The sequence below is a fragment of the Diadema antillarum genome, unplaced genomic scaffold, assembly GCF_040938485.1.
Source record: "Diadema antillarum isolate AM-2024a unplaced genomic scaffold, OU_Dant_1.0 scf00000020, whole genome shotgun sequence".
Lineage (NCBI taxonomy): Eukaryota > Metazoa > Echinodermata > Echinoidea > Diadematoida > Diadematidae > Diadema > Diadema antillarum.
This window is the reverse complement of record NW_027270909.1, coordinates 5,941,413-5,961,773: the sequence shown is the minus strand read 5'-3', so window position 1 is coordinate 5,961,773 and position 20,361 is coordinate 5,941,413. Positions and strand designations below refer to the sequence as shown.

Sequence of the window (20,361 nt, the reverse complement as noted above, 5' to 3'; positions counted from 1 at the left end):
TTATTTTCATTTACGAGTTTAATGAAATGAAGAATTGTCAATCTAATTCATCGATTATCTTTTCAAAAAGTCCTTCCGAATTGGAGGGGGAGGCAAGCTTTGCTCCCCCGCACATATCGTATTATCTCCTCCCCCGCCCCACCACACCTTTCCTGATCGACACTCCCGTTTGTATATCTTGAAACATCTACAAAGTTATGTCAGCCGGAAAATTCTCATCCATGCTTTCATTGCTTTGCAGATGTGACACGGGGATAGAATAAGAATCTGCAACATTTGCCGTATGCTTTAATTGGTTATGATTTTATTGTTAATAATAGAGTGAACAGGACTGGTGGTGGGGTCGCGTTTTATTTATCTCAAAAATTTGAATTTAGTATTTGTAATGAACTTAATATTATGAATGATATTCTACAGTCCCTGTTTGTGGAAATTATTATTCCGCAAAGTAAAAATATTGTTTTTTTTTTGTTTTTGTTTATAGACCCCCATGTTCAAGTTCTGAAGATTTTTGGGATTGTATGACAAATTTATCAAAAAGCCTTTTTTTACTGATAAAAGTATTTTCATAATGGGTGATTTTAATTTTGATTTAAGAATGATTATAATACATCTGAAGAATTTCTTGAAATGTTTTATTCAGTGTCTTTTTTGCCATTAATTTCGAAACTAACTCGTGTTACAAATCATTCCGCCACCCTCCTTGATAATATTTTTGCTAATTTTGTGCAGATTTTAAATTCTTCTATAATTTTATCTGATATTACTGATCACTCTCCTATTATAGCATGTTTTAACCTTAAACACTGTGTAAATAAATTTCAATTTTCTTCATCCAGACGTAAAGCTACACCAGAAAATTTTGCTAGCCTTGGTGCTAGCTTAGATAGGGCTGGTTGGTCTAGTGTTTACGATAATGATGATATAAATGTATCGTTTGAGAATTTTTCAGGAATAATTAATAGATGAATGATGAATATATTCCCAGATTAAGAGAAAATTCAGTTAATCACAAAACCTCCCCCAAATTACCACGGATTACAAAATCTCCTCTTCATTCAATAAATAGGAAAAATCGGTTATATTATAAATTCAAAAGGAAAACAATGAGAAGTCAAAAAATAAATGCACTGTGTACAAAAATATCTTAACGAAGATTATACGGTTGGAAAAGAACAAAATATATGATTCAGTTAGAATAATATAAACATGATATGAAAAATACATGGAAGGTGTTGAAGCAGGCTATGAATATATTTAAAAAAAAGAAATCAAATATTACAAAAATAAGACACAATAATAATTTTTTTTGAAGATTCCAATGATATAGTCAATATTTTAACTCTTATTTTTCAATGATTGGAGAGAATTTGGCAGAAAAAAATACCGCAATCAAATATACATTTTTCTAAATTCTTTGGTCAATTCAATTCCAGCTCTATTTTTTTCGTTCCAACAACAAAATATGAAATAATAGATATTGTTCCTGCAATGAATAACAAGCGAAGTGCCGGTTATGACGATATCAGTAGTTTTATTTTAAAGGGAATTATATCTTCAATTGCTGACCCACTTTCATATATTTTCAATAAATCCATATTAAGTGGCGTTTTTCCTGATTTTATGAAAATAGCTAAGGTCTTCCTTTATATATAAAAGGAGATGATTCTGATATAAGGAATTATAGACCTATTTCTTTGCTTTCATCTTTATCTAAAATATTGGAAAAATTAATACTTACAAGAATTAGTTTTCTGAATTTTCATGATATTTTTACAAATTTTCAATTTGGGTTTCGTCAGAAACATAGCACCATTCATGCCCTTTTAAAGTTTATTGACCACGCTGCGCATACTACTGATAATCATTCTCATGTTATTGGTATCTTCCTGGACTTCTCCAAGGCCTTTGATACAATTAATCATGAAATATCACTTTTATAAACTGTCTCATTATGGAATACGGGGGAAGGCCTTGGAGTTGCTCAGGAGTTACCTACAAAAGCGAAAACAATACGTATCTCTGAACGAGAACAGCTCAAGTTTGGAATTCATTAAATGTGGCGTCCCACAGGGTAGTTTATTTGGACCTTTACTTTTTATCATTTATATCAATGACTTTTGCAGATCATCTGACATACTCTCATTTATACTTTTTGCTGATGTTTCAAATATACTCACCATAATTCAGATACTCTTTTACGCATCGTAAATTCCGAATTGAAAAAAGTAATTCAGTGGGTAAGAGCTAATAAATCATCACTTAATCTTCAGAAAAATAAATGTATGTTTTTAGTAGTTCCATAGAAGATTTAGGCACAGATATTATTTTTGATGACACTTGTTAGAACGAGTATCTCAAATAAAATTCCTTGGTATCACAGTGGATGATAAACTTTCGTGGAGGCCGCATATTACAAACATTTGTACAATGATTTCACGCAATATTGGTATAATTAATAGACTCAAGTTTCATATTCCATTGTCCTCTTTGTTGAAGTTGTATTTTTCTCCAATTTTACCTTATCTTAAAGGTATACGATCGTCATCCCTTATGGTACGTAAACTCCGAATGATCGAAGTTTGTGCATGCAATTGCGCAATGCCAGACTCGGTGCTATATCCATAAACGTGATGGACAATGCTGCCACTGAGACACATGTGTGTGTGTGTGTGTGTGTGTGTGCGTGTGTGTGTACGCATCATACACAAACATTGTCACCGCGAGCTGCGGTGATTGGAGGAGAGAGGCCAGAAGACGCGTGGCTCTTCATGCGCATGCGCACTGAAAGTGTGCGTCCATTTGGAAGCTCTCGTGGCTCGCTCGGATAGCCATTTTGGGTTAGGAGATTTGTAGCATAGAGCTCTTGTAGTCTAGAGTGTTGTTCGCTGATCCATTGAGCCAGCGCTATTCTCATTCGGGGTCACTACATTTGATACAGAATGGGGGAGGCAGCGTGTTGCGTTCGTCTCCGTGCCGCACAAACCACTCGCCACGAGTGTATGCCTTTAATTACGGACTCCTAGCATGGGGAAGTGCCCATCAAACTTTACCAGATAAACTACAGTTATTGCAACAACAACAAAAAAAGACTCGTCGTATTATTTGTGGAGCCCCGCCATGTTCCCATACAGAGCCATTATTTTACTAAATATAAGATTTTGAAAATCAAAGATTTGTATTTTTTTTTCAACTTGGTCAGTATATGTTTAACTACAATGTAAATGCACTTCCCAGTATTTTAATTCAATGTTCTCACGGAACCAGTCTTTTCATAATTATCCTACAATCTAATGACATGCATTTATCCCTCCTGAGAACTTTAATGGCTCAGAATACATTTATATACACCGGTCCTAGATTTTGGAGCTCACTAAGCTGTGAAATAAAAAGTTCCCATCTTTGTATATTTTTAAGCGCAAGTTGACATTTTTTTTCTATTAAATCCTCTCTGATATGTTTTTTTTTTTTCTTCAACCTCGGGGTTCATCATCCATCCACCAATATTTCGATCACTGATTTCATTATTACGTATTGAAGTAGTCATCACAATCATTACATAGCTGCATGCAGCGCCAGCTCTATGAAGCACATTCTCTACCATCACATGTTCTATTTCCCTTGTTCAGTGTGTAGGCATTCTCTCATTCTCTCTTTTTCCTTCTTTCCTTCCATTTTTTCATCTATTCTAGCAGTCATGTTGTTGTATTTCTCCTGTTTTGTCCCGTCCTGTCGTATATCATATTTGTAACAAGTGTTTGTAAATAAGTAATTCATTAGTGTTATGAGTGGTGCACATTACACAAGCTTTGCTTTTTAGTGGACCTCTCAATTCTTTTTTTTTTCCAACTGAAGCATGACTTCTTCTTTTTTTTACCAGTATGCACTCTTATGTTCATCGGTATCATTTATCTATTGCAAAGGCAAATGTTGTGTTTATGATGTAATTGAAGACCTGAATATAAGAACGACCCAAGTCCAATTTTTGGCCAAATTCAGTTTGACATGGGAAATTGTAGCTTATGCATGGACTCATCTTGTATATAAATGATCAATCGTAATTACCCCCGGAAGTGCCTAAAATGAATGAGTTAGATCTTATATTAATGTAAGAATGAAGGACTTGGGTCATTCTGACATTCATATAATAGCGCCCTCTCTCATCCTTCTCTCATCTCTATAGCAGAATATCATGTATATGAATCAAAGAACGACCCAAGTCCACCACACAGAATGGCCTTTCCACAATTAATGTAAATGTTAATTGTCATAATGATATATGTTCTAATTTGTATATACAATGTTGCCTTCCCATCACAGTTAAATGAAATATTATTGGACAAATAAAAAAGATACGAAGTTTTTAGTTTGCTCGAAATGGTCTTCCATGGACTTGAGTCGTTCTTATATTCATATACTCAATTCCTAATTTGTCTTATGTTGTGTGTTGTTGGAAAAAGAAGAATGAAAATAAATGAATTGAATTGAATTGAATTGAACATCTCTTGAACACCGCGGAATGTCGTAGGTGCCGAATTCTGCCTCTGGGCACCCTGGGTACATCGCAGATGTGCGCTGCAATTCTTCGTACATGTGCTCGTCGTCGTGTTGGATGCTTGAAGCGAAATTGGTGGTTGCCGCTGCTTGTCTACAAGACAAAGAGACCACCACGGAGTGCCCCAAGCTTCCTGGACTCGTTAAGGTGCAGCTCTCCTTCGCAGCCAGTTTGGGCGCTGCGTGGAGGGCCTGATATATTGTGTGGGTAGACAGTGGGACATCGACACTCTCAGCACCCGCTGCATCGCCTCTATTGACCGAGTTTCCCTGAGTTCCCTTTTTTCTCCACCATACATATCTTATCAGGAACAGTAGAAGCATCACCAAAAGTAGTACTACTGCAACGCTGAGTGCGATGACAGTTGAATTGTTCATCTTTTGGTTGACAGTACTGCCGGGTTTTTCTGATTCCAAAAGTGCCGCTGTTCGCACTTCTATGTTTTTAACAGTACTTGACGCCAGGATCAAATCAGTTGGTGAATTGATTTCTGTCGCAAGATCTATGAGAAGAAGATGAATCGTTTTCAAGAGAAAAAGAACAACTAGCAATTATATACTTCACACATTTCCTTCATGACCTTGTTCCCATAGAAGCCCAATACCACACTCTTCTGCTATGCACTCAAATACAGGTCATAACCCTATTCCCTTTTGGGGGTGAAACTGATTCGAAATCCGCCTCTGATGGAAATGTGATACAGGCATTGACAATGATATTGCAATATCAACAAGACAAAAAGCTGCTAGAGACCATGTGTCCAAAAAAATGCATATTGGATCTTAAGCGTTTGGCGCGGATGATTTCTCTCACCCAAGTAATATCTACAGTGTTCAGAGAAAAGCACTTGGAGAGTACAGACCTCCATAAAAACAAGCAGCTCATTTCCACCCATACACGCATGCTGAAAATTGCCTAACTTCCCACGGATAAAAAAACCTTTGTTAAATACCTCAGTTTCCCGCATGCTGCGCGGTGCCTCGAGCAGAGCAGGCGCTTCAGTGCACGTAAATGTACAGGTTATGCAAACCTCAAGTACGCGCAGCTTGAACTTACAAGTTCATTGACCTTATTTGCCAAAAGATAGAAAATCCTTCAAAAATTCATAAAAATTTACACAGCAATACCATAATTTAATTATTTGTTCCTTGTGCTTTTATCAACTTTTCCTGAAAGTTTTATCCAAATCCGCTCCCAACTTTTTGAGTTATTTTGCAGACAGACAAACAAACCAACTCCAAAAAAAACATAACCTTCTTCCTTGGCAGAGGTACATTTGTAAAAATAAAAAAATAAAAAATCACATGTTGAGGATACCGTCACAGCTAAGTGGTATTCCAAGATATCTCCATCACAACATCCTTTCTTCCATACCGGTATTTCAGGATGCTTGTAACTGTGGGCATGTTCCTATTAACCCGTTGAAGGGGAGTTTCAAGTACATGTATACTCAAGCAGGAGTCTACGGGAAATGCGTGTTGTAGCAAAATTAATCCTTCCTCAATAGGTTAAAATACCTACTATACTGTATACATTATACAAGTATGACCCCTGTTATCATGGAAGAAATTGCTGAGTATAATGGTATCGCCAAGCAAGAACCTTGATTTTGTTTATAGATCTACAATTGCATATGACGCATCAGAATTGGGTATTACAAGCTTCTGTCACAACTGCAATGTACACTGTATTTTCATTTTAAAAATTCACATTGATTGATTTATCAACTCTGTCATGAGTCACTTGGAAGGCCTTGTCAATGCATAGCTCCATTGAAATTTGACCCAAGGAGCAGAGATACACAACATTTGTATACAACTGTACGTGTACAAGTGTAGTTGGCAGTGGTTGGCGTGGACAGGTCCGAGCTATAAATGTGTTTCAAAGCGACTTTGCGTTTTACCGTAAGTATCAACTCTACAGAAACATGTTTCTGGCTCGAACTAGTTTATAATAATCACACTTTTTCAGCGATTTAGAAATATGCATTTCTGACCCCATAATCAAAACAGCTTTGCATTTATCCATTGCCCCAAACTGTCTGGAAATTGTTTGGAAACCTTTAAAGAAGTGAGTTGATAAATGCAGCCACATATATAAATGCACTGAGGCTGGCTTCGGCGTAAACATGTTGAGATTTTCAAGCTGTAAGAGTTTTTCTTCACGATGAAATAGCTAATGGTGAGCTCGTTGATAACTGTGTTCACATAGGTTCACACGAGCAGTGATGATGCATTGGGGTTTCTTTTATCATCAAAGCTTTCATTGCAGTAAGAAATCTTGTGGAAATAAAAGGAAAGAGTTTTATAAGTAATGAAAGGTAACTCCAAAGTTGATGTGATATGATTGTCTTCACAGAGACCATCAACTTACAATTTGCCTCCTTTGGGGTTTAAAATCATCAATTTTCACATACTGTAACCTCCCATTCAACTTTCAAATAGGTGAACCTCACTGTACTATGTGAATATTTTTGCGAGTTTACCTTAATAACACTGTTACATTCAGGATTTCACTTTGAAACAAGAAACTTAATACAACTGTACCTTCACACTTTTTATTGTACAACATGCTTCCGTATGACATTATCTGCTTTGAAATGCGTCAGCAGCAGTTATTTCCCACAGGGATTTGTATTTTCACTCACGGCTGCACACACACTGAGAATTATTTCGTGAATGCATTGCTGATGCGAACTCATTTGGAAAGGTGATAAGAATGTCAAATTTGAGGCACGCAAGTAATGTAACATCCATGAACAGTCCATGCACTTGGAAAGTGATTCTATTTGGAAAAAAAACACTCACTGATAATGTGCAAAGAGATAGATATCAGCCTTTCAACCACAATTACTTCAATCTGCTTTCTCTCCTCCTCTTCTTCTTCTTTTACTTCTCTTTCTCTTCCTCCTCCTTCGTCATCATTGTAATCATCATAACACCTTCTTCTTCTTCTTTTTCTTCTCCTCAATACTAGAGTAATATGTGACAGACAACTTTTTTCCCCTTTTCTTTCATCTGTTCTTTTCTTCTCCCTTATTATGACTCACTTGTATTCCCATTGTTTCTGCATTCCCTTCCCTATATTTGAAGATACAATATATCTTCTGATAATTCCTCCATTTCTCCTTCATTATTATGTATTGTACAACACTGAAAAAGAATATAGCTTTCTGATGAGCTGATTGCCGATCATGTGACATGCAATTAAAAGCCCTATTGCGCGTTGTCTCTGCCAGCCGTGCAATTTTGTGCGAGCAAAAATGGATATCGCATAGCTGACGTCACCAATAGCCATTTAATAACCCCATGATAAACTCACAATTGACTCAAAGTCTTTGTGCCATTGCACGGCTCTGATGTCCGAATAAACAAACACTTGCCGCGCGCACTCAAAAATTACAAGTGCACTTTATATACAAGCGCGTATTTTGGAAGTCAGGTTTGTAAACAATTTTAACTAATGAGTTTTGTGTCTATTATCTGTACCTACAATGTACGTACATGTACATGGCTGACTGTGACTGTGCTACTTTAATAGTCCCCTTTCAAGGAAAATGGCCGTCATTTCAGTGCTTGATTCAAGAACCTGTGTGGACCACATCTCTTGATGTCCAAGGTGTTGTATAAAACAAATAATGTACCTTACTCGTGCGATGGAACAAGGACTTCGCTCTCATTACCGTTCATTGTATACTGGCTCCTAACTATGTATTCATCACACACTGCATGGTTCGTCATCTGGATTGTTTGCACATTGGAAAAATAACGCTAGCCCTAAGGGAACAACTTCACACATCTTATTGCCCATAAAGACATTAATATGTAATATGAGAGATTTTACACTTTTTGCTCTTCTCCTGTCAACATATCATCACCTTCTTTCACATTTATATTGCTTTTAAACTGCTTAGGTTTATAAGCCTCTAAGGCATGCATTTTCCACCTACTGAGTGTTATTCAAAGTTGAATCATCCGCCTCCATATCAAATGGCTTGCAACTGTATCCCCCCCCCCCACACACACACACACACGCACGCACAGACAATAAATATATTAATAGGCTTGCGTTCTATAAGTTGTATTCTGCATTGTCAAACTACTTTTTTTTTAAAGAAAGATAATGCTCATGCCAGCACAGACCTCCTCATTTAAAGCAAATAAAGGACAAAGTCGCCTACACGAATCCCCGTGCGGAAATAAGTTTACCTACGGCACCTTTTAAGAGATTACAATGTTATTCCACACACAACCACAAAAGTCAGCTACTTTATTCATTCATCTTTTTGTTTTTTTGGTACTTTTTCTCAACACCCCCTCTGGGAGATTTTATCATAACTCTCGGTACCAAGACAACAGCTTTATATAACCTTGCAGTATAACAAGTTGCAAGCAAATGCAACATTTGCATTTTGGTGAATCAATTCCTTAGCTTCGCAAATTATACCCCCAAAAAAGAAATGAAGAAATGCACCTTAAGGCACAAAGGAATACCTCATGATTATGGTGATACAGCTATTCCCTAAAAGGTGTTTTGAGGAGGAGTTGGGCAGATACCAGTTTAAACCTACAAAGTGTAATCCACAGCCTGCGGAATACATGACAGCTATGACAATTGCTACAACGTACATTGTACGTGGCATTTCCATTTTTGAAAAAGTCTAAATATGAATCTTAGTCCGTAAGGAGTACATGTATATACACTGTATATACAATGTACACTTTAAACAAATATGTCTAGTGAGCAAAACCATAGCCTGCATAGTACACATTATTAAAGTGTACTATGCAGGCTATGGTTTTAAAGCCATGACAACTGCCACATCATTCTATTTTTGTTTTGCATGCAGCATCTGTTAATTCAAAATTTAATACTTTCTATTAAGTACAGAGAAAACTTATTGTATGCCATGTTGATCCTTAGAGCCTATACAGTGTGGCACTACATCAATTAAAAGATTTCATTGAAAACTTTTAATTGTAGATTATTTTTGTGTGTAAAAGCTGCTGAAATCTGTTTCAATATCCACAAGCAGTGGGCAAGTTGAGTAAATGAAGAGTTTGTTTGCAAAAACCGATAAGTCCATATTTGCCAAATGGAGATATTTGCGATTAAAGGTCAAGAAAAATAAAGAGAATAATAACAAAATGTTTGCTTCTTTTTGACCATAACTTCAAAAATGTACCTTTATATGTAGTGACCAATATATGATTTAAAAGGTATCATTTTGTACTTTATGACAGAGACTGTCCTTCAAAATCTTCAAAAATGGACTTATCAGTTTTTGCGAACAAACTCTTCAAATATTGGTCATTTTGCCTCTGATGAAGATTTTGCAGTAACAAATGAAATCAGTGTGCACAGTAATCCCATGTACTCACCCTAGGAGTTGACTTGAACCTTTCAAAATGTTTTTGTTTTATCTACACTGTATTTGTCTAGTAAGCTTGCTCTATTCAGGATCTAGGTAAAAAGAAAAAAAGAAAATCTGCCTTCAAAGCAATCAATATCAAAAGGCAACCTTTAGTATTAAAATGCCTCGAAATACGTACCCTATCATCAATAAAACCCAACTGGTGGTTTAAACACATGCAGAATGTCTCTGGTGTTTGCATACAATATCATAATCCCCATCTTGATACGAAGTAATGTATATACATCTTTGTTTGCTTGTTGTTGTTTTTTTCTAAGTTCACAGTAAGAATGGTGATAGTGCCAAATAAAATCAATACAGTCTGTGCCGTTCTACTTTCAAAGTGACAATGTGTACACAAAACAACATGTACATGTATCCAGCATACTACGTTCACCATACAATATTAGAAGTCATCGCATGTAAAGAGGGAATCACATGTAATTCTAAAGAACCCTCCTTTCACCTTCAGAACAAGCACGCAGGGAAAAAAAAAGGAAAGGAGTGAAAAAATCAATGGCTTCGACAAAAGAGGTTCTTGTTTGAGCCGTGGTTTGGCGTGTTACTGTTGACAGGTTACCCGATGTTGGCTTTTAAGAGACTGCAACAGCTCTGAATACTCAGATTCAAGGGAGAACAGAAACTATAGAGGAACTACATGTAGGATGGAGTAGAATGGATAAGAGGCATGCCACATTAGACATGGGAGGCGGGGGAAAAGGGGTTAGATGCAGCGTGAACGAGATGATCTGTCAAACTACCGACATGGAAGTTTCCAATCCCACAAATTATACCGTGAAATCCATAGCAGCTCTTTGAGTGCTTAAATTCACAAATTTACTATACAAAGTGCAGATGTAGCTAAACGAGTGGCTCCTCATTAAAGCATTCGGCATTTAGCTATATATTGTTCTGCCTTGACTCAAGTCAATGATATCAAGAAAGTAGCATGCAAAGATTTGTTCTTCTGCTTTTAAAGGGTGTGTACAGTTCTGGTCGAGGTGAGGATAGCTTTTAACGTTTTGCGAGATATTCAAAAACCACTCTATGAGATGTCAAAGAGCATGCAATTCTAAGGGGCATCAAAAGTTTATTTGATGAAAATCAGTTTTGAAATGGCTGAGATATCCAAAAATAAGGTGAAACAAAGAGATCCTAATAAAAGGCGTGGGCCTGTCGCCTTTAGTTATTATCACTTTTTTTGATAAATCAGCAATTTGAAAACCAATTCTCATCAAATAAACATTGAATCCTTCTTAAAATTACATGCTCTTTCATATTTCATATCATAGAGGTTTCTCATTATCTCATTTAGGAATGTTCAAAACATGAATCCCCACCTCAACCAGTAGTACTGTGCAGTCCCTTTAATAGAAAATTAGTCATTCCTGGTCACTGTTCTATCGCCCACCTACAAAATCAGGGGGGGGGGGGAGAAGGATATGTTTGAAAGATTTTTGTCAAATCAAATTAAACTTATCATAATTATTCATTCATTTTCAGCTCATACGATTGTAAAATTAAGAATGCTAAAAGAAACCTATTAACAAACACAAAAGATTCATTTAACCACTTAAAGATGCATGGCAGCTATCTGCTTCAACTACAAAGTTTGATAGGCAAATGTCTCCCGTAATATTCTTTGTGGTTGTGAAGATGACGGCAGTAAACTTGTTTAAAAAAGAAATGGTAAATGTGATTGGGGGACAAACGATGACACACACATACATTTCGTAGATTTCATTTTGAGGAGAACGGAATAAAACCAGAAGTGCACTGGCAATAAAGCCTAAAAAGACAAATTTGATGTGCGAAATTAAATGAACAAAAGGAACTTCTTGTATGAAGGATAAGAAAGAATTAGAAGGGGAGAGAGAAAGAGAGAAGGAAAAGAATGAGCCGCTCCCATTTAGAATATGAAGCAGGACAAGAATAGCACCAGAAAGAAAAATGCGTATGACATTTACCAGTTCAGATATGATCTAGCGTCGGAAAGAACAGGAAACACCTGCAAATAGGCATCAATTTTTATCTGCTTCTGTCAGTTTGGATGATGAAAAGCATGAGGAAGGTGCTACCTGACAGTGAGAATTTTTCAACAGGATAAAAACTGACCTGACCTGCTTTTAAATTTCAGAGAAAAAATAATGGATTTGATAGGAAAGGAGTGTTAAAGTCAATATAGATGTACAATACACCAATGCTGAAAAGTATTCTTAAAAGGTGTATGAAGCGGCTCCCAGTTTTAACCCGTTGAGGACGGTTTGATTTTGCTACAAAACGCATTTCCCATAGACACCTGCCCGAGTATACTCGGAACTCGTCCTCAACAGGTTAAGAATATATTAAATGGTGATGAGAAAAGATGTTCTAAAATGGATAGAAATCAGTATCTTTATATAACTGATTTATCTTAATACAGGACCAATGGTAGATTGAGTTCTTCTATCACATCCGGCATGGTGTTAATGTTTAGCTAGTGAAGAATACACTTTTACAAATGTAGGCAGTTAACGAGACCCTTTTTAACTTGGTGAGGATAATCTGATCTTGCTTTTAACATACATTTCTCATAGACACAATCCCGAGTATACTCAGGCCTCGTCCTCAACGGGTTAAACTAAGCAAATACTTTTATGCAAAGCCCTGTCATCGCATCCACAAATATTGCAATGTACGATCCATTATTTGTTCCATTGAGGTCTTTCTTTTTTTCTCAGCCTTGCTTCCACTTCATATTTTCCTACGGTACACTGTACATGTATGTTCCTGGCCAATACAATGTATGTTCCATCTTATCATAGAAGACGAACCATCACTCTTCGCTTCCAAATAGGGAGAGTTTTCCCAGCTGCCGACTCTCACTTGGGTACACACTGTAAGGTACACAAACATCGCTGATACTCCCGATCGCTTGAAATGCTGCAGAAGCACACTCATACCAATATCAATCTATATCTACAGATATTAAAGGTACAACCGGTTGTATATATCAGAACTCGATATTACTGGTAACTGTTTTCTCAGGTGGTAGGTACCTTTGGGCTAATGACTTATTTCAACCCGTTCTATTCTGAGTTCTGAAATGCCCATAGACTTAATATGCAGACCACCAGGTTCCCGTACGGAATGGGTTTAATAATTTCAATGAATTTTTGGTGGCCTGAAAAATATAGTGTATTGGCCCTATTACAATAAAAAGAAACAAAACAATGTACTGTATTTTGAATCCAATGTACAGTGTTTGTATTTACATAATCAGGCCACAAAAGATAGCCCCAACCATATTGGAAATTTGGTGGCCCGACATCAATTTCTGGTGTCCCCGTGTCAGCACTAAGGAGATGGCTGGTAACTGATCAGTGGGAATCACTGGGAATGCTGGGGATGATTGTTCCAATCCTTGTGGGATTCATTTAAGGGTACATTATATATCTATTGTTGTGTGAAACTTGTTTGCTTCAGAATGGTCTCATATTCAAGTAATGTGCAGTTTAATGTCTCCAGGTAAGCGTGCCTGTACAGTGATGGGGCATTAAACTGCACATTACTTGACTATGAGACCGTTCTGAAGCAAATAATTTTCACACAACAATAGAATGTACTCTTAAATGAATCCCACAAGGATTGGAACAATCATCCCCCAGCATTCCCACTGATTCCCACTGATCAGTTACTGTACTAGCCATCCCCTTTAAGCCCTGTATCTGAGTCATACATCCTTATTAACAAAGTGCGTCAGATGATCGTAGGATTATTACATACATACAATAAAACACCACATACACACAGCATTACATAGCAACATTTTTTTAAGGTCTTTCTGTGGTGATCTAAAATCGATGTTATAATCGATCGATATCGATATCATAACCAGATTGACAAATTCAGCTTGATCACAAAGGTTTGTTCAATTTGCTCATCATGAAAATTCAAAGCCAGAAACCATACATATACAATAAGTACATGTGTTTTTAAAATCGATGTAAGGTCATGTAAGGTCTCTGAAGGAGGACTTTGGTCAAATTGTTGTTCAAATGCTTTTGGGGGAATTCTATTAACCCCTTTAATTGATAACTTTGTTTGTTTGGTTGCCTTTTGTCACATTGTCATGTTATATTGTTCACATTATTGTCACATTTTCATGTATGCAGGTTTTCTTGAGTGAAAACATGAATTTTTTGGTGAAAACATAATTCGATTTGGGCAGTTTGAAAATTCCCCTCGTGTCTCATTTGCAAGGCAGACACATGTAATGTATTATTGCTTTATACATCAATATCAGTGAATGACCACAAAGTAAATAATCTGACAGGTCTCCTATCATATAAAAAACATGAAATGAATCACCATCACAGACTTTGCAACAAGTTCACAGAGGCAACTTTAATAAGCCCTTTATGTTACTTCTCAAGCTTTTTCATGTAATCACCATTCAGTATTCCACCCAAACCTGACCTTCTTGTAGATGATCATGCCTACTTCAAGGGTGTAACTATATGTGTCTCAGTCCAAGTGTCAGGTCATTTTGGCACAAGAGGGATTGGGGGAACAAGGTAATCTGTATTACTTGACAACTGGTTTCTAGACATCAGTGCTAATTGGCCAAAAAAGCCCTCCAAGGAGCTTGCCAATCAGTGAACATACAAAGTACAGTAAGGCTTAATACTGCACAGAACTACCAGTGATATTAGAGGCATAATTTACCATTTACAGATGATACAAAAACCCAGCATTAGTTCTTTTAAACAGTTCTAAAATGTAGGTTAAGGATAGAAACAACCACTGTAAAAATTTGAATCCGTATAATCGATGTTAAGTATTGTTGAATACACAAAATGTGGACAATAGTTATAATAAGATTGCTTCCAGACTATTAACCGTCTACAGTTATGATTCACTGAGAAAAATGCTGATCCAATCTCCTTATTTTTTAGGCTTTATTGTGAAAATCTTAATGTGATAGGATGTTTTGTGATACAAGACACACACATTGCATCAAATGTGAGATCTTAAACATTTTTGAAATTACTGCTCCCAAATGTAAACTGGACCTTTAAAGGGATGATACAGTTTAGGTTAAAGGGATAGTACAGTACTGTTGGAGATGAGAATTGGGCTTTTAACTTTTTGCAAGATACCATGAAAACACTTATGAAATAGTACAGAGCATACCATTTTAAGAGGAATTCAAAGTTTATTTGATGAAAATCGGGTTTGGAATGACTGAAACATCCAAAAACAAAGTAAAACAAAGCGATCATAATAAAGTGTGGGTCCCACACTTATTAGAATCGCTCTGTTTTGGATATCTCAGCCATTTCAAAACCAATTTTCATCAAATAAACGTTGAATTCCTCATGGAATTACATGCTCTTTCATATTTCATAAGAGGTTTCTCATTATCTCACCAAAATATGTTAGAAACCTGAAATTAGGTCTCAACCAAAACTGTACGATCCCTTTAAGATGAGGCTTGATGTTTCCAACATTTTTTGATGATGATATTTTGTGATAATGAGATATCTCTTCGGAAATATGAGAGAACATATACACGCAAAAGGGATTCACAGTTTATTTGATGAAAGTCGGTTTGGAAAATAGCTGAGATGTCCAAAATAAAGTGGTCCCACCTTTTATTAGGGCTCACCTTTTATTAGAACCCACCTTTTATTTAGAGATTGCTTTGTTTTACTTTGTTTTTACATATCTCGGCTATTTCAGAACTGATTTTCACCAAACAAACTTCGAATTCCTCTTTGACTTGTATGCTTTTTAACATTTCATGGAGTGGTTTCTCAGTATCTTGCAAAAAGTTAGAAGCTGAATTCTCACCTCAACCAATACTATTACCATCCCTTTAAAGCTAAGCAAACTTTGGCTCCAATTCCATCCCTCTACTTACCTCGTCGCATAACCATCCTGCGAAGTCGGTCTGGTTGTCATGCCCAATTCTAATCTTGTAGATTTCACCGATGTTGCCAACTTGCAGCTGTTCATTAAAGAGAAGAATATGGGGAGTAACAGTTAGCAACAGTTCACTCAAGATGGTTGAAACAAAGGTGTAATAACGATAAAATGAATCTTAAATTAATTTTGTTTCAACAATTCAGTCAGAAACAAACTTATGTAAAAAGTGATTCCTGTGTGGAATGACCTTTTTTTTTAAATACAAATTTTAAAGTTCATTCTGATTCTACTAAAAAGACACCTTTCAATACTTCAATAATCATCAAAAACATAAGTATACATTCTTGAAAATTAGGAAATTGAGGGAAATGCACCCTATATAATGTGTATGTAAATGTCTAATTATTGTTTTACAATGGTAAGAATGATTTTTATCATGTTTATATGTACATGCCCTGTATTCACCTTTTTGTCAGTTGTGTCCTGGGCTTTGTGTGTGTGTGTGTGTGAGGGTGTGTGTGTGTACGTGTCTGTGTGTGTGTGTGTTTTGTAAATTTGCTTCTTTTGTTAGATTTCAATATTCAAGGCAAAGTGATAAAATATAATTTTCATGCTTAGGAGTAACGGATGTTCATAAAATAGTCATGAATCTGGGTTTATCCCCTTCTCAATTTGTGGGTCACAGAATATTATTGATGAGTGCATTGAATAAAAAACATATATTTCTCTTTGTTCTGCTTCGTGCTTGCCTAATGCTTGCTACCTTTTCTGAAGCAAGACTTTCATCTTCACTGTACATGCCCAATGTGCACTATCGTAGATCTCCCTGGTACATTGTATTTAATGCATCCCCATAAACATTTCAAGCCTCGCTCAAGTTTCCAGCTGTTGTAATGCTTCATATATGACCATCTTTGGCACAAGGGAAACAAATTCAATACACATGGCTACATGTAAATTCCTGAATATACACACAAATTAAATAAATTTTATAGTGCAATTTGTTGCTTTAATCTGTATTCCAAAGGGCTATTGCACATTGTGTACATGTACATATCAGTCCACCTTTTTTGTTCTTTTATTTTCAATATATGGCATCTCTCTCTCTCTCTCTCTCTCTCTCTCTCTCTCTCTCTTTGCTGATCTTTTCTCTCTTTTTGTGGGGAAAACGCCCCTTTGGTAAACTCAAATTCTCACAATTACGTTGGGCTGGTGTAATGTTCTTCCGGTTTTTTGTCGTCTCCGTACATGCTAAAACAATTTCAATATATCAAACGCGTGAATGAGGAAATACTATTAGATTACGGTGCTACCGCACAAACACAGTCAGACGTGAAACAAATGCATTAGGCGTAAAGATTGTCAGGTTCTCAGCTCTCTCATGATGCAAATTTGACATTGATCGGACACAAAAGACGTGGAATTGCTAGCTCATGTTGGCACGCAGGCGGCGCGGCGCCATGTTCAATTTTGCACGCCATGCATAGCAATGAGGTGCTACATCATCTGACAGTGGGATAGCAACACTTCATATCATCATTAAAAGAAAGGAACTAGACTCGAGTCTAGCCATAGCTGATTTCATACAAGAATGACAACGTCACCAGTACATCAATACACTCTGTGACTGCACCAAATACCACGCTCCAATGCACAATCATCTACATGTTGTATAATCACGACACAAAGTGATAGATCATGGTATGATCTATGCTCCCCTGGAATTGAATCCTGCAGGCTCTTCTATTCAAAAAAATAATAATAATAATGACAATAATGATAATAATAGAAATAATAATAATAATAATAATAATGATGATGATAATTTATACATAAATAAAACTAATAGATAGAATGACTTTGTTGTAGTGCCTATTAAATAAAAAAACATACACGTTGCATTCAAACTTCAAATCTTGCATTTACCGTGAGGAGGCAGTAATCAACTGACATTGAGTATTATTAAACAAGCCCCCCCCCCCCCCCATTTCGTTCTTGTTGCTGCTGCTGCTGCTGTTGCTGCTGTTGTTCTTGTTATTGTTGTGGTTTGATAATTTACCAAGTTGTATTGTTTTGCAAATGCCGAATAGATAATGATTATAACGATGATGATACGAGTGTACACTGGTTGCAGGGAAGTAGCAAGATCTGGACTTATCTTCATCTTTTAAAAAAGAGAGAGAGAGAGAGAGAGAGAGAGCACAGAAGTGAAGAACAGAATTGAGAAAACACCTGTTTCTGCTATCCCTCAGAACGTATGCAGCAAATTTAGAAAAAATTCATATTTTTGCAGTTGGTTAATTTTTATATCACGCATTGGATAGAAGTCAATCACTTCCATACTTCCAGCAGAATGTCATAACGGCTCATTTCTGCTACATCTTTTAACCTGTTGAGGATGATATGATTTTGCTACAACATGCATTTCCCATAGATACCTGCCAGAGTATACTCGGGACTCGTCCTCAACGGGTTAAGAACTGTCACAAGAAGAGTGTGCTTTAAAAATGTCTGTCACACAAAGGATGAACCTGATAACAGGCAACTTCCCAACCCTTTCTGTACCAATTAGTCTAATGTACAAATTTTTTACACACATACAACTTACAGACAGGAAATTAATGTGGAAAGCGGGGGATTAATGTCAAATATTAACCTGCTGAGGACGAGTCCCGAGTATAGTCGGGCAAGTGTCTATGGGAAATGTGTGTTGTAGCAAAATCTGCCCATCCTCCGTGGGTTTAACAGGGGTGGTACATGTACATGTACATGTACATGTACACTAGTTCTCCTTTTTTTATTGGTTAGATGATTTTTAGGTGAGCTCCATTTTGTAATTAAAATCCAGAGATATACATCTGCAACCTCCTTTCTTTCTCTCTTTCTTATCTTAATACTTTTTTGTTATTAAAACTAGAAATGTTGCTATGGCGTCTGGTATGCCTCCCCTATACTGCGTGGTTCTCCCAATAGGTCTGAAGCATGTTTTAACAATGTGAGACGATAGTTTCACATAATTGGCAAATAACTGAAATGACATGTTTGTCACAAAGTCAAGTTTTTACTTTTCTTGAAGTAGGTTTCATTTGGATGAATGGTTTAAAAAATGAGTGTTCAAGAGAGCAACTGTTGGGGAATTTGAGCATTTTTACTTGACCTTTGATCCTTGCCCTTTGACCCCATGGCCCACAAAACATTTGCAAATAATCAATGACTGGCATCATCCATTTTCATGACAACACGCTGAGCTGTTTTCAAAACAGACACTTCCATCAGCTTTCGAATGCAATCTGGTACGTGGTGGTTTGTCACAGAAATGCGGGCCATGATGATGTCTGTGAGCTAGACTAAACCCCTGAGAGCTCTGCAAACCCCGGCATAATCAGTAATTTGCCATGCATGCAGTAAAACAAGGAGGTTTTTGCAATCAATTTTCACTCTCACATCTCCCCCCCCCCCCAACTTTCCACATCAATCCTATTACAGAGCTGTCAAATCAGACAATAGTGAAATGCCTTGCATCAATCATGACCTCCATCACCAGGCAAACGACATCCCGCGATGAAACGACATCCCACGATTAATGAGTGATCACGCCTTCTCTTTCCGTCGTCAGCGTCAACCAATACTTGCCAGCTGGTTGACAGCAAGAAACATATCTCCCGTATGGGTCTTCCCATGAAAATGACACCGTCAAATTATACACCGGGCATTTATTTAAATTTTTGGATGAGCGGGATTTAATCACACCTCATGTCCATGCATGAAACCAGAGTTCTTCCGTTTTGGATCACAATTGATTTCTCGGCAAATGTTAGAGGGCGATCATATTCTGGCTCAATACGCCTAATCTCCATCATTAACGTGATAATGAATTCATGTCGCAGGCAAGCGCTCAAGCCTGTCCGGCAATGCGCCCTCACGTAGAAAGCTTTACTTGTGGCGTTTTATGAGATGTCAGTGGCATTTGGCGCAAAATCAATTTAAAGGTACAATTAACCATTTGCAGTGAAACAAAAACCCAGCATTAGTGTTTAATAATAGTTCTAAAATGTGAGTCTGGAATAGAAACAACCACTGTAAAAAATTTGAATCCGTATAATTGATGTTAAGTATTGATAACTACACAAAATGTGAACAATAGTTAAAATAAAAATGTTTTCAGATTAAACTTTCTACAGTTATGGTTTTAAATGAGAAAAATACTGATAAAACTTTATATTATAGATTTTTTATTGCAAAAAATTTACATGGTAGGATGTTTCTTGATACAACAGACCTACCTATATGCATCAAATATGATATCTTTAACATTTTTAATCACTGTTCTCAAAGGTAAACAGGACCTTTAACTGTAATAAGCTTTCATGATAATAGACATTATCTGTCATAAGCCAAATTGCATTCAGTAAAATTTGCATTTAAAGAACCTTGGTGAAAAGGAAATAACAAATCAAGCATCACTCCATTATGAAACTACGTA

General features: G+C 36.6%; 1 protein-coding gene across 1 annotated transcript in view; it reads right to left on the bottom strand.

Moving 5' to 3' along the window:
- Nucleotides 1-20,361, bottom strand: part of LOC139729820 (oxygen-regulated protein 1-like) — a 76,153-nt gene that overhangs the window by 14,274 nt on the left and 41,518 nt on the right. The window contains exon 6 of the mRNA XM_071640751.1: nucleotides 15,874-15,960. Coding sequence (XP_071496852.1) covers nucleotides 15,874-15,960 — 87 coding nt within the window. The remainder of the gene's footprint in view (nucleotides 1-15,873; nucleotides 15,961-20,361) is intronic.